The following is a 14,935-nucleotide window of genomic DNA, read 5'->3' on the forward strand; positions in this document are numbered from 1 at the left end:
TCCCCGTTGCCAGCAGAGCTTGGATTTATCATGGCCAGGCCCTGTTTCCTTCAGTGCTGCCCTGCAGAGCTGCCTCCAACTTATTCCCTATATCCATGCTTAGAAACTGAGTCATCTCTCCATCTAATCTCTGAAAATATGCTGGGCTCCTTCAGACAGGTTCTCCAGCTGTTTCATCACTCTGCTTGCCCGTGTGAGACCACATGCAGCATGCCAAGGACAGACTTTCCAGGGCAATGTATCCAGGATGGTCCACGGGACAGTGGTTTCCAAGCCAGAAGGCTCCTGCCACCTATGTTGGAGGGAAGTGGACCCAAGAGTCAGATGCAAGAAAAGCCAGTGTATAAAAAAAAATGCCTGACAGCCGCAGTTGGAGCCATCCCACATTCTTTCAGCAGGCAGGGACGTGCACAGCCTCCTCCCTAAGGGGATCAGGGGAAATTCATTGCAAATGGGTGCCCAGCCAAGGAACCATTCCCTCCCATCAGCAGCAACGATAGCCAAACAGATAAAAAAAAAAAAATCCAGGTGAGAAGCCTGGAAAAGATTCACAGAAAGTGTATGAAGTGTCAAAAAACACAGGGAATTAAAATTCCCCCAAGTCTGGAGGTGAACCAAGGCTGCAGGAAAGCGCTCATGAATCCCTCCCCATTTTGAGCTCGGAATGGGGTAGCTCAGCTAGTGACATACTGTCTCAGTTAAGCTGACGCCAGGCTCTCTCCATGTGTCCCAAACCCACCTCCTCTCCAAGGGCTGCCGAACTGGTGCCAGGAGCAGGGCAGCTCATCTCTGCCTCGTGTTGGGGGTGGAAGAGTAAAAGCAGCCCATAACCTTTTGGAAAATCAGCAGCACAGCCTCTCTACCAAGCTGAGTGGCTGCTATATATCTGCATGGAGGGAAGGGCACTGGAGGGAGCCAGGCCAGTTTGTCCCTCTTCCATCATGCTGCTCTTGCATCGCATCTGTTGGAGGAACGTGTTCACAGTGCACTCAGCCCTATGCATTACTAATTCAAACACCAGCAGCAATAAGATCCTTCCAGACCACAGGCCAGTGGCCTTGGCCTTTCACATGCCAGCTCATCTCTCGATGAAGGGGTTAAATAAATGCTAGACACAAGGGACAGGTGAATTACCAGATGAAGGGAGGGAGCTGGAGGGATGGGGAAAGCAAAGCAACCTGGCCCTGGCTTCCCCGCCCAAGGCCTTGGAGGTGAATTGGGGATTTTCCATTTCATTAACTTTACAAGGGGTAATTCCCAGCATGCAGCATCATCCTCAGGAAAAGACCCATCCTGGGTTCTCTCTCACCCTTTCACAATCAACAGCCTGCGCAGCTGCACCACTAGACAGGAAAGCCATGCTGTATTAGTATCTAATGAAGGTAATAGGCAGCTGATACTGAATTGCCCACAGTGGAAAATACAGCTGATACACAGAAACAAGCAGTAATTTTTGGTTTTAAAGTGCAAAGCAAAATGGATGCCAAAACCCACGAAAGATGTGAATTCAAAAGCCCCTCCTGGTTGTCCCTTGCAAAGGAGCATCACGTGAATTGCCCTTGCTCCCCAGGAGAACCAGCCAACTGTTCATCCCTGCCGTCCACTCGGGAGAGCGGTGGTGTTCCCGGGCAAAAAGCCTCTGATGCTTTAGGGGGTGCGGGGATCAAAAGACTGTCCTACAGGTGCAGAAATCAACTCAAGTACATTGAGTTCATTAGAAACATGCACACACGCAGGCGGGAGTTTATTAGTCCACAGGCTTACCATACCAAAAAAAAAATTTTTAAAAATCCCCTGAAATAGGGGTAGGTTCCCAGTTTTGCCTGCTCACAGATTAGCAGTGCTGAGGGTACTAAACATGTCCTGTACACTCTGATCGGAGTGTGGGGCAGGAGCTCAACGTGCATTTGCAGCTGAGAGTCAAGCCTCTCGCGTATAAAGGGGCTGTGTACCTTTAGCCACGAGGCAAGCGGGAGCCCTCAGCTCTCTCCAGGACACATCCAAGGTCAAAGCAGCTGCAGCAGTTTTAACGTGTGTGAGAGGGAGGCCGGCTCGGCAGACGCTAGGTACTGGCAGCACAGCCAGTCCTCCAGTTCAATGCTCCGCTCCGTGTCCACAGCCCTCTCTGCGAACTTCATCATGAGCAGGGCACGCTTCATGTCCACCCAGTTCTGAAGCACTCGGCGGAGGGCTTCCTCATGGCTGAGGGGCTGCTCAGTGAGGTCTTTCCGGGGCCCCCAAAGCAGACACTGCAGCATCCTCTTGGCCTCAGTGATCCGCACACGCTTGATGGGATCTGCTTCCAGCAGCAGGTGGGCCAGCTGCTGGAGCCCCCGGGAGTAGATGGACAGGCTGGGCAGAGCAGGGAGGTCCTCAGGGCTGTACTCCTGCTCCCTGAGGTGCACCTTCTCCTCAAAGGGGTTGGGCTGGTGCAGCAGCTCGTAGATGAGAATACCAGTCTGAAACTCATCAAACTTCTTGTACTGAGAAGCCGACACAATCTCCGGGGCCAGCCGGGCCTGACTCTTCTTCAGTTTGGAGTCTCCAGTTCCTGGCTTCTGTTTGGCTTTCAAAAAATTGCTGATGATGAGGCGGGGTAAGTGTTTGTCATCTTTGGCTTTCACACAGCTCATGGGGGGCTTGCAGGGGACAAGCAGGAGGTTCTCCAGGCACAGGTCCCGGTGGATGATGCCGTGCTCTTTGAGATGCTCCAGGCCGTTGCAGAGCTGGAGGAGCAAGAAGCAAACGCGACGTTCGTACAGCTCAGGCTTGGCTTGATGCAACATCACCGAGTCCCTCACAAAGTCAGCAGTGGTCTGGCTTGGCACCTCCCGGGTAATGACCACCACACAGTCATGCTCGCTGGCAGTGTGGGAGGGATGGAGGCCATCCCTAGGCATGCTTTTCCCCATATCTGAGGCCAGCAGCATGCTAGAGGGGACAGAGGCCACAAAATGCCCACAGTCCTGCTGGATGTTGAAGTGGACTGGCACTGCAGGGCTGCAGTATGAAGCGGCCACCTTGGACTCCTGGGTTTTACAAATCTGTAAGGAGAGACCAAAAGAGACATCAGTCAGTGACAGAGATGGGGCAGAGACCAGAAGTTCAGAGGTGGGTTCCTAAGCTGCGATTTACACATGCTAAGGAAGACATCAGTAGAAGCAAGGTGCACACTGGTCCCTTTAGTACTTTAAACTGTCTCCTGGCTTGAGGATCTTTCTAGTCCTGCAACACCCCAACCTTAGCAACAAGATGTCTGGGTCACATTTCTGGACATGCTTCCTTTGCCAGGCGATGCCCAGTATTTGCAGGAAAGGAGGAAAGTAGTCCTCCCACGAGTAACTTCTAGAGATTTTGTTTCATTGCTGACAGAAAGGACATAGATTTTACATCACAGAGATCATCGAGATTCCCCGCTGCAACCCAGGAGACATTCTCCAGAGGAAAAAGCAAAGCCTGTGGCAGAAGATATGCCACCTCCATCTCTGGAGATGGTTGAGACTTGCCTGGATGAGACCCCATGAGACGTGACATGGCTGCAAGGGCAGCCCTGTTTGGAATGAGGAGTGGACAGAGACCTCCAGCACTTTCTTCCCACCTAACCCTTCTCTGGTCCTAAACCCTGGAGCCACTTTCACATCCTCCTCAACCACTCCACTTCCATGTGTCAGAGACTACTCTCAAACCCCTGATCAAGGGAAACCAGCAGCAAACTCTACTCCTCAGCACAGGGAACAAACACCAGAGAGAAAGTGGGAGCTAACAACAGGCTTACAAATAAGTGAGAGTGCAGCAAACTCAAGGGAAAAAAGCATTTTATAATCTCTTAAACCCACATGACTGTTATCTGTGTTTTGTTCTGTATGTTAACTTTATGACTGCATTAAAGACTGAACAAATTCAAACCCAGGTTTATTATATGAGTATCCATTAGCTTATGGGGCCTTCTGGCATTTCCATTATACACTTTTTTTTTTTTTCCCCCTTTTATTTAGGGATGTATTTATATCTCACCCACAGGAATCAGCAACAGGCTGAAACTCAGCATAAAAGGTTTCAAACCCTGAAGCATGCCACTGCCAGTCACAGCATGCGTGCAAAATCGGACAAGAAATCCATTTTGCCTCCGAGTTAAAATAAATGCAAGAATAGAGAGGAGCCTGGAGAAGTGGGCTGCTTTTGTATTCCTCTAGTAAGGGTTTGAATATAGGCGTTTGCAGGTAATTTACACAGAAGAGACAATACTGTGGAGATGGGGCATTTCAAATCCCTATTGTCCTCTCTTTTCTAAACAAAATACCCTGCCATGCTTATTTTATGGAAAGACAAGCTTTGGAGGGCTAGGGCAGACTGCAGATTAATGCAGCGGAATGCACGAAGACACTGAAGGTCCCAAAGGCAGAGGAGACATTCCAGCCCTCTACCGAACAAGCCTGCTTGTTCTTCCCCACATAGGGAAGATGTGTAAGGCTTAGGAAACGGGGAGAAACTCCTGTGAGAGAGAAGTCTCTGGACAAATAACTGCAACCAAAAGAAGACGGGAAGATCTTCCCTGGCCAGCCACTCTTTGTGACTTTGGCTGCACCAGAGGCATCCTCCATGCAGCAAGCTCCAAGTAGGAGCCTGGGGCTGGCTTAGTCATGCATCTTTAAGCGGAGAAAGAAGCAAAGGTGTGGAGCATACCTTGGATTAATTCCTCTAAAGCTATTTCATGCAACCTTGGCTCCTTCTAACTGTTTTATATGTATCCATGTCTGCCTGTGCACAGCCCAGACTCTGGGTCCTGCTGCTCAGCAGGCTCCTTGGCTCAAACCAGGTCCTCTGCCCAATTTGAGCCCTCCAAGTCTAATTTTAACTACAGCTTTGTAATCTCTTTCATATCAGAAAATCTGGACCAGATGCCAGGAGGGACAGCTAGGAATCAGCCAGTTGAAGAATTTCACAATTATTCTCTATTTCGGCTACCAAACAGAAGGTGGCACACAGGAACGTTGCAGGAGGCGTATGCGTGCACGTGTGTAAACACATAGACGAGTTCACTTTACGCTGTCGCAGAGTACAGCCCTGTCGGAGCATTTTTGGCTTTGTTAAGGTGCTCTGCAGCATACCAGGGGCATAGAGTAAGCCGACATCACATGCAGGGACACAAGCGCAGTCCCCTAAAGAGACTGAAATGTGCTGTTGTTGCCTTGGCAAGAATGCGTGCACTGCAGCCATAGAGCCGAGCCTCTGAACCCCACCTAACATGGCAGGCAAGAGCAAAGGTCTGTGCGTGCCACAGGGAATTGCAGATTGAAAAGAAGCACACCAGTTCACCACGCAGTTCTTGGGTTTCAGGAGGAAAGTTGCAATAGATTTAGGTATAATATGCAAAAGAAGCTGCTGCTCTGAGTGCTGGACTAGGGGTATTGGTGCAAGACCTCATCTAACTCCATTCTGGTTATTTAAAGCCCCTCTGTTGGGTTGACTGTACTTTCTTTAGAATATCAACTGGCTTTAAAGCTACTACTTAAATAAAATATCCCCTTGGGGTTCATAATGGTGGAAACGATTCAGCAGAGATTTTTTTTCTTTTCCCTTGCTTAATGCATCTCTGACAGTGCTTTTTTGGGAATTACTTTAGGTCTTGAAAACAACCTGAAGAGTAAGCAGCAATGACATGCCCCTAGGGTTAAGTCAGAATAGAAATTAAAGGCTTGGTATTCAAGTGGTAACACGGGTCAAGAACCCAAAATCCCTGGGATGTGCATGGAATGGGTTGGATAAGCCCACTTATCCAGGTTTCAAAGAGCTGAACTATTGCACCTCAAGTTTCCATTTCAAACATGGATTCCATAGAGTTACAGGAAAATATTTCAAACCTGACCTTAACAGTATGTCTATGTCAGCCTCGCATTGTTTAATCGAGATCTGCAATATCTTAACAACGCTTGTAGTTTCAATATCATATAAGCACTCACTCTGGGTCAGACCTTCCACTTAAAAGGCAGGCAGAGGCAAAACCGCTGTCTTTTGAACAGCCTTTCATCAGCTTGTGTCATCAGAGGAGAATGCCACTGAGTTTACAACACAGTACTGGCACAAAGACTTTTTAAAGAGAAACTGGTTGGGTTGCAGACCCTACTAGTCTGCAGCAGAAAGCATCTGACTGGCATTTGTTACAATAAAAAACACTTCTCCAAATTAATCTTTGCAAGGGGTAAGGGAAAAGTGGCAATTTTGGAAGGGGTTTTTCTTGCCAAACTTTGCTTGTGAGAAAGAGAAGAAGAGAAAACAGGCCATTGCGTGATGATGGTGCTTCTCAAAGGTGTACCACTAAGTCTGCTTCCCACTCTTTGATTCAAATCCATACACCAGAAAGGGGGAAAAAGAAGCTGGAAGGTTCAGTCCCAGCTCAGCTGCAGACCCCCACGCAGCCTTGGACCCTGCAGCTCTTTGCCTCATCCTCCCAACTGGAAGATGGTGACAAGCCTGGATACCTCCTGGGTGTGGGCTTACCTTCACAGCATAGGTGGTAGAAGGGTCCTTGGAGCAGGTGGCACAGTAATAGATCGCATCCCCCGAATCACAGCAGGGCTTGTTGCACGCCAGCTTGAAGAGCGACCAGTTGTTCTCGCTGAAGTGCAGCTCGTTCTTCTGCTCCCGCATGAAGCAGTCCTCACACTTGGCAACCAGGCGGCGCAAGGACTCGGCGTAGAGGGCCCCCAGCTTGGCGTACACCCCTTCCTTGCTGTCGATGTTGCTCAGGAGGTTGTGGAGCTGGAGGCTGGAGCCTGAGGACACCTGGCTGGACACACTGAGCTGCGAGGAGGAAAGGGACTGGAGGTTTCTGCTGGGGATGCAAGCCCCTGTGCTCTTACCAGTAGCTGAGCCCCAGTAGCCATTTCCTTTGGAGCCTTTCTCCAGGGACTCGGAGGAGGAGAAGGTGCCGGAGCGGCCCCCCAGGCTGGCCGGGTGGACGAAGGGAGGCTCCTCTCGGAGGCAGACATTGCTCTCGGAGTGGCTGACATTCAGCCTGGGGCTGGCAGCACCAGCTGCTCTGTCTGAAGATGCCTGTCCCCCAAAAAAGCCGTCTGGGGAGGACACCGTTCTGCTCACTGTCTTCTTCTGGGGCAGAGGGGGCGGACAGCTGGAGGCAGAGGAGGGACCATCCTCACCGGAGGCGGGCAGGAAAAGGACAGGGGCAAACACTTGGCTCTCAGCTGGAGGGGGGGAGTGGTTCGGCTCAGAGGAGGGCCCTAGGAGACAGCGACACACAAGAAGATGCCATGAGTGGCCCTTGTGGGCTGGGAGCGCAGGTCCCTCTCCACGTCCCTGCCACCCCCACAGGCTACCTCTGGGTAGCTGGGAACGAAGCAGCAAGCCAGGTTACATCTGAACCCAGCGCACAGTCCTCAGCTATTCATGACTGCAGAGCTTCACTGAAGGGGTGAGGGATTTAATCCAGTTTAATACAGCAGGTTTGCAAAGCAGGCTGCAACCAGCCTTCTAGAGAAATGCAACCCCCCGCCCCCGAAACCCCTCCCCTATGAACTGCATACGCAGTAATAAAAAGCAAATTAGAGGGTAAATATTTAAGCTGTGATGTCATCCACAAGGAGGTAAGAATGAAGCACTTGGGGATATGAGGACAATCTCCTAAACAAAGCCTGTTTCGCCTGGGAGCTGCCACCCAGTGCTTCAGCGGCCAGGCATGATAAGGAGAGAGTGACTCACGCTACACAGCTCCGGCTTCAGCGTGATCAGAACAGCCCAAGAAGTGTGTTGAACCTGTCTCTCTGCCTCACACCAGGTAAGGGTCACTGGGCAAGGCCAGGGATTTTGGCAATTTACATCCTCCTGAAAAAATCTGGCCTCCCCCCCGCCTTGCCTATCCCCCAGCTTATTGCCAGACCTCTTTGCTCAGAGGGCAGCCATAGCACTGAACCCCAACCGGCTCCACATGCTATCTGCACATGGATTGGGATTGCTGGCTCATTTCAGGCAGCTAGAGCAGCTGTTTTCCTACCCTGGCCAGACTGCAGACAGGTAATACAGTTGCATGTTATGGAAGAAAGGGAAGAAAGAAAAAAAGAAAAAGGAAAAAATATGATTTGACATTGAAATAAAGAGCAATAATTTGAGGTCATGGAGACAGAACAAATGTGGAGTGGAGGGGTCTGCAGGGGAAGTTAAAAGAAGAGACATAATTATTTCAGAGAATTTTGTATGCCACTTGAATGACGGGGGATAACCTTGATAACCTTGAGGTCTTCTAACACCTTGCCTGCAAGTGTGGACCTTGAAAGGTACGTGGTGGAGTTTTGTTCCAAGCAAGCTCAGCAGATGGTGGGATCTATTGCTTTCTTTGAACCCAGCTCCCAAAGCTGCAGAGTGGTAGCAAGCCATCCTTCCTCCTCGCAAGGCTGCGGGTGAGGGTTCAGCTGCCAGCCGGCACTTCCTCACACTGGCTTTCTGCTCGCCCCACGGGAGCGCCCTGGGACAGCTCCATGTCAGCCCGCTTGTGTCTCCGCCACAGCCCAGGTGACTCACCAGCTCTCACACACAGCCTCCAAGTAGAGGGGCCCGGATGCCCGCGCTCCCAGCCTGTCCTGGCGTGTCTGTGCGGTGTCACATGCAGGCTCAGAGCCTCCTTCTCCCAGCTGTGTCAGAGCAGCAATCCCCCGTTAGCTGCTCACCACCCGAGACCGCACAAGGTGGGGGCAGGTCTGCTAGTTCTCAGCTACCGGAGTGGATGCCGGCACAATTTGTCCCTCTCTCTCCACACCAGCGTCTGGTAGCAATGACATCAATTTTCATTTGTCCCCTCCACTGCCAAGGCTGCCTGTATGCTCCCGCTGCAATATGCCCCATCCTAAGAAACAGCGTTGAGAGACACCCCAAGGAATGAGCAGCACTGATTTCGGCTTCTGTGGAAGAGGAGCTTCCCACGCAGGGCAGTTTCGGCACCCCGTTTCCGACGGCATGCTCAGAAACAGCTCTGGAGGGAATGCTGTGAATCAGCACACATCTCTGTTGCCCCAGTTCCTGGGTGCCGAGCCATCCGACTCCTGCTGGGCCCTTGCCCCTGGTGCCTGCCTGCATTGTACACCCAGTCGCTGAACAACTGACTGCTCTCCAGTTTCAGCTGCTCTCCAGCTGCACAGTTGGCTGTGGAGCCTGTGGCTCAACAGAGGTGCATGCCCCAAGCTTTAACGAAAACCCAGACGTCTGCATCATACCCTGCCTGGTCCACGGGAAAGAGCCCCTCAGTTAAACCACTGCCAAAAGCCACAGGCAAGGATCGTTCAGCTTGCAGCTCGCCACTTCCAGTCCAAGGGGCTTTGGCAGAGGATACAGCCAAGGTAAATTCTTCAGCATGCAGCCCAAGAGCAACTCAACAGAGGCACTTCTGCCATGACACGCAGATGAATCCCCGTGTCAAGAAGCAAGATTTACTTGACAGAGTCTTACGGAACAAATGTCAGCACTGGAAGCTTTGGCAACCGGTCTACATGCCTAGCCCACAAATGCCAAACTGGTCTTACCTTTTTTTTTTACATGCTGCTGGGCTCTGCCCCAAGCACAGGGAAACGAATCAAACCCATTCACTACTTTCCTAACAGAGCTCTGCACCTTCAGCATAGAGTCCTTCTGCAGGTCAAGGGCTTAAAAGCTCCCTCCCTTCATATTTTAACATCTGACAACATAGCCAATTAATTTGAGCTCACCTCACTCAGTGATTGACTGCATAGCTTCTTGCTGGCATCAGCAAGAAAAACTGCATTAGGGCTATTCATTTAAAAACACAGCCTTCTCGAGATGAAACTGTTGCTTCTGTTAGTGGAGGCAGAGAAATCCTCTTGTCCTGTATCATTTTTGACAGCAAATTGCTTCTGTACCCAGCAAGTAAAGATCCAACATATGTGAGTTTTTCTTCTCCCTGTACAATTTCCTGGCACGGTCTCACTCTCAGACTCCAAGTTAGCAGTGGAAAAAATGGAGTTTCCAGAGCTCTGGCTCTTAATTTTATTGCTGCACATTGTTGCTCTTGGAAAGACAGAACTTCCACTATACGAAGGTTGCTTTTGCAAATGAAATACTTTCTGAGCTGCTGAACACGTTAATGCATGTCTAAGTTACGCACTGATGAAAAAAGTGACTTCATAGTAAGTATTTTTTAATCTCCGTTAAACGAGTGCAGGCAGATTTTTTCCCCTTCAAGAAATAACTGGGAACACAATGAGAGGGAGAGCTCACCTCTAGCATAAGACTCCTTCTGGTACATCCTTCAAATCTATGGAGGACTTTCTATGGCAGGGCTACTTGTGACCTCGTGCAACGTATGAAGCACAGGCAGGATAAGGACAATTGCTTTCAGATGGAGGTTTTATTTAGACAGAGGAAAGCCACAGAATGAATGATTTTGGCACTTGTCAAATGAAAGAGGATAAACCCCATGACGTTGGCCTGACTGCCCCATTCATCTTAAGTGCATCGAGAGCAGAAGGGTAGGATAAGTGGAAAGATGAAGGGTTGCTGGGGGAACTAGGTGATGGGACCCTTGTGGTCCCTGCTCTGAAGATGCTGCCCCAGCAGGATGGAGGTAACTGCTTCCTCAGGCCCAATGCTACCTCTCCCACACCCAGTGGTCACTTACTGCCGTCACTGCCGGTCTGTGTGTCCGAGTCGAGGCTGTCAGTGGAGCCAGCCGTGAAGCTGACGTGGACGCTCCTGAAAGGTGGGCTGAGGCTCTCAGCAGAGCTGTTGCTGACCCTCTCCAACTCAGCATTATTCGAGTTCATTTTCAGAGCGTGCCTAGAGAGAGTGAGAGAGTCAGGAGACGGATGGCAAAAGATACCCTGCATGCACTTGTGCGTGGAGACTCAACCCAAGAGCAGCCTTAGCTTGGTTCCTGACCTGTACAGACACTGTGCAGCCTTTTACCACACCATAGCACCTCATTCCTCTGCACTTTTTTTTTTTTTTCCTCCTTTCTCCGGCACCTGGGTATCACATGCCATTGATACTGAGCAGGTTACAGCCTTGCAGCCCCCATGCCAGCCCCCCAAGACAAACCGGCTGTGCTTGAGCAGAGAGAGAACCACTGAGCCAACAGCATCCAGCCCCAGTCTGCACCTCCTTTGCCTAGCACATGTGGGGTCCCTGGACCACATCCCACCTTGGCCACCATCACTGGGAAGTGGGGATCCACCAGTGTTTGCCTTCAGTAAAGTTCTCAAGGGAAGGGAGTGGTTCTCAAAGGAAGGGAGTGGCATCACTCCTCCCATTTTACAGAACGGCAAGTGGAGTCTGGGTGTCAGTACCCCAGTCCTTCACGGTGGAGGCATAGTGGAAGAAAAGTCTGTCCCTGGCAGCTATCATCTCAGTGCATCACAGTAACGACTGACACCTTTCAAAAGGAGAAGCACCTCTGCAGAAAACAAGTGTCTGCCAAACTCGGGACCTACCACGCAGCTTTCATTGTGAGACCCACAGTTTTCCCTGCAGCTTCCATGTAAATAAATAAATAAACCATAAAATGGGCTTATAACCTGCCAGGTCACAGTTTAAGTGATCAGTTGTAGGCAGGCAGGACTTTTCGCTAAGATAAGGATTTTCCCCTGCATTTTCTTCATTTTTTTCCTCCTTGGAAAACAACAGAAACTGTTGAAATCAGGCAGCACAACAGAGCACAAACACTCCTAGCTTTGATACAGTTCAGACTCTCTATCGGCCAGCAAACGAAGATTATCGGTCCACATTTTTAAAGTAAAACTGCCAATCTGCTGATAAAATTCAACACGTTGTTGATTAAGAATGTAAAAAGGTTAGTGGCAGACTTGTAAAAAAGAAAAAGGACTTCCACCAGCTATCTTGCTGGAAGGTATCCGGCGTTTCCTAATCAGACGGCTGAATGGCTGCTGAGAAAGACAAACAAAAGACGTGCACCACCGTTTTCTTGTGGCACCCCGTTCACGCGTACAGGATCCCTCCTCTTCCAAAACCCCCAAGCACAGCAGATGCCACGAGCGTTTTTTATTTGCAGATCGAGAAATGTTTCATCCCCCATCCAGACAAAGCACTTACTCTCGTGTCCACACCACCACATGGAGAGCAGAGTGTATGAGAAGCCCGGAAGAAACTTCTGCCAGACTTCCTCATTTGCCTCAGCAGCCTCGGTCTAAAAATACTCAGGGGCTGATGAAAATAAGGCTCTAAAAACCACCTCAGGTATAAGTCAGCAGAGGCACTGGTCTTGCACTAGCGATGAGTCTACCACAGAAAGCCTCCCGGGGATGATTTACAAAACCATGTACCACGCAAGTCACAGTTAAAAAAATAAAAGAAGAGAGAGAGAGCGTGAAAGACAGGTTGAGGGTTTTAGCTCTGTTACGATTAATGCTGTTGAAAGCAACCAACTGGACATAAATACTTCCTTTTTTTTTTTTTTTTTTTTGCTATAAGGATATATCTTTATCCTGTAACTTTCTCAGGCATTTAACTTTTAGTAATTCGGGGGGGAAAAAAAATACATGGATGCACACCCATGCGGGTGCACTATCTGACCTGGCGAGAATCAAGGAAGCATTTGAATCCATAAGAAAAGAAGATTTTGCAAGAGCGCTGGTCTTGATTTGCCCAGATGAGAAGTTTTCTAACACATTCCTCTCCACCCCCCACCCCCGAAAAGTTGATGCATTTCTGTTTCCTTCCCATCACTTAAACACAAATCCACAGAGCTGCCTTACCATTCCCGCACTCGGAGAGAGATGGGACTTTGCTCGCCGGGGTCCAAGGTCCGCCGCGCGCGGACACACCTATCCCCCAAGCAACCGGGGCGCCCCGCGCCGGCTGCCGAGCTCGACGGCGCGGTGAAGTCAGACGTACAGAGAGCCCCGTTTCCTCTCCGTACCGCTGTGACTTATGTAAAATGCAGTTCCTGAATAGGCACACCGAAATAGAAATTGTTTGCTGCTTAAACGACATCCTGCTCTTGTTTCAGATGTTACAGCCGGGCCAGCTAGTGCTGCCTGGAGATATCTCTGCTTTACATCTCCCTCTCCGCTTTACATCTCTCTCTTTTCCTGTGAGCTGCTTGAAGCCTAGGCTGCAGCCTGCACAGATTAAAATACCACCCACTATACCAAAGAGTTACTGAAAACACTTGCTAGGGTCAAACTCTCCCATTTCAGTAAAATTCCACCCCCCGGGAGCCGAACAACTCATCGCTGTGACACCCTGTGGGATCTTGATTTACAGCTAACCCGAACTTTCCCCTGCTTCGTTAGCGTTCCTTCCACCACGCGTGACGGCAAGGGCACAGGTAGCTATTCTCCATCTCGCCCTTTTCACCAAAGGATATTGGAAATAAAGAGCATCAAACCCATCTTAAACCTGAAGAAGTCATTGTGATTGCCCCCTCACCGGCTTGGTACCATCTTGTGGGCTCCACTCCCCTTCAGAAATACGTAGCAGTGGTTAATTTACCCCTGGTTCAAAAATCCGTGCTCAGCACCTTAAATGTATCTGGCAACTTCAAGAGCAGCACGAGAGCCTCCTTCATGTGCCAGTGCACAAAGAACAGGTCACAAGAGTCAGCTCTCCCAACCTAATAACCTAAAACGACAGGATTTCCAGCTCTCCAAATTATTCTGGCAGCTTTAAATACACTTCAATTACTCAACATCCTCCATGCAACACGCTGGCATATTCAGGCAACCCTTCCTGTTCACTATTGCCCAGTTTTCCCATCCTAAACGCTTTCATCCAGCTGGCTTTCCACACAATTCCCACAGGCCTGCCTAAAACAAGCCAAGGTTGAAACCAGTGCTCTTGTGAAAAAAAAAAAAAAAAAAAGGGACCAAAAAACCAACAAACCAAAACCAGTTTGGAGATCTACAACATTGCAAAAGGACCCAGATCATTTGCTGTGCCCCAGGTTGCATCTCTGGCCAGGGCTTCGTCTTTCCCGCGATACATATTTGAGCAGCGGCCATGTGTTTAATTTCACATTTCTTAACAGATCAGGGTCCCAACCTGACACTGCTGCGGGACTCCAGCATCGCCGACTGCGCACCTTGCACTTCTCGGGGAGAGCGTGGAGGTGGACACAAAAGCATGGCTCCCCTAACCACAGCAGACACCCGTGGCACTTGAGATGCCACCCCAGGGATCCCCCGGACTCCGGGCGTGCCTTCGGCTTGAATTTCCTGCCCGAGATTTGGCACGCAGATCTGGTTACCTTCCAAAAGTGCAAGGGGCAGGCTGGTTTTGTGAGGGGGAGAAGGCCACTCAGATGCAAGAGCTGCAAGGCTGCCGCTTGCTCCTTTCCGGCGGCCGTCACGCAGGCAGCCTGCTGGCAGCGGCGGCGGATGCTGGAAGGCATCTCTCCCCCGCGCGGAGACCCGATCACAAGGAGCGCCCACTCCGCAGCCCCGTCACCGGCGTTTCCCGGCCTTGCTGTGCCAGCCGGAGGCAGTCGGATGACGGGACTTGAACAGATAGCGGAGATGCTGAGCTTCATAAATCACGCAACAGGGGAAGGAAGCAGAGGGGAGCAGGGAACACACACAAACCACCACAAACCATACCATGCTCCAGGAGATGGCCAGCGATAATATCAACAGGACACCCCCTCCCAAAATAAAATCCTGGAACTGATGCACGGCAAAGAGAGAAGCCAGACTGCACTGGAGCATCCAACACAACATATGACTGGGAATAATTATTACACAAGAGGAAGCACTGTGGTACCATATGCTTGTCTGTCATAAAATGTGAATAATTAGATCTTCCTCCTCCCTCCACTGCTGTTTCTTCCCATATCTTCCCCTGGATGCACAGGGCAGTTAAAAAACAGTATACAGGAGCTTACAACATTTGAGGCTTGGATTTACTTATCCTTCTGCTACCAGCTGACAAACATAGGGAAACCAAAATCAAGGTGAGGGAA

General features: G+C 50.2%; 1 protein-coding gene across 1 annotated transcript in view; it reads right to left on the reverse strand.

Moving 5' to 3' along the window:
* Positions 1–1,716: 1,716 nt before the first annotated feature.
* The window catches only part of LOC104620355 (tyrosine-protein kinase SgK223), a 21,640-nt gene continuing 8,421 nt past the window's right edge, over positions 1,717–14,935 (reverse strand). Inside the window, exons 3-5 of the mRNA XM_010286547.1 lie at positions 10,640–10,797; positions 6,499–7,238; positions 1,717–3,044 (exon numbers count right to left, since the gene is read on the reverse strand). Of these exons, the coding sequence (XP_010284849.1) occupies positions 2,007–3,044; positions 6,499–7,238; positions 10,640–10,797 (1,936 nt within the window). The 3' untranslated portion in view covers positions 1,717–2,006. The remainder of the gene's footprint in view (positions 3,045–6,498; positions 7,239–10,639; positions 10,798–14,935) is intronic.

This window comes from Phaethon lepturus, unplaced genomic scaffold (genome assembly GCF_000687285.1).
Source record: "Phaethon lepturus isolate BGI_N335 unplaced genomic scaffold, ASM68728v1 scaffold35634, whole genome shotgun sequence".
Classification (NCBI taxonomy): domain Eukaryota; kingdom Metazoa; phylum Chordata; class Aves; order Phaethontiformes; family Phaethontidae; genus Phaethon; species Phaethon lepturus.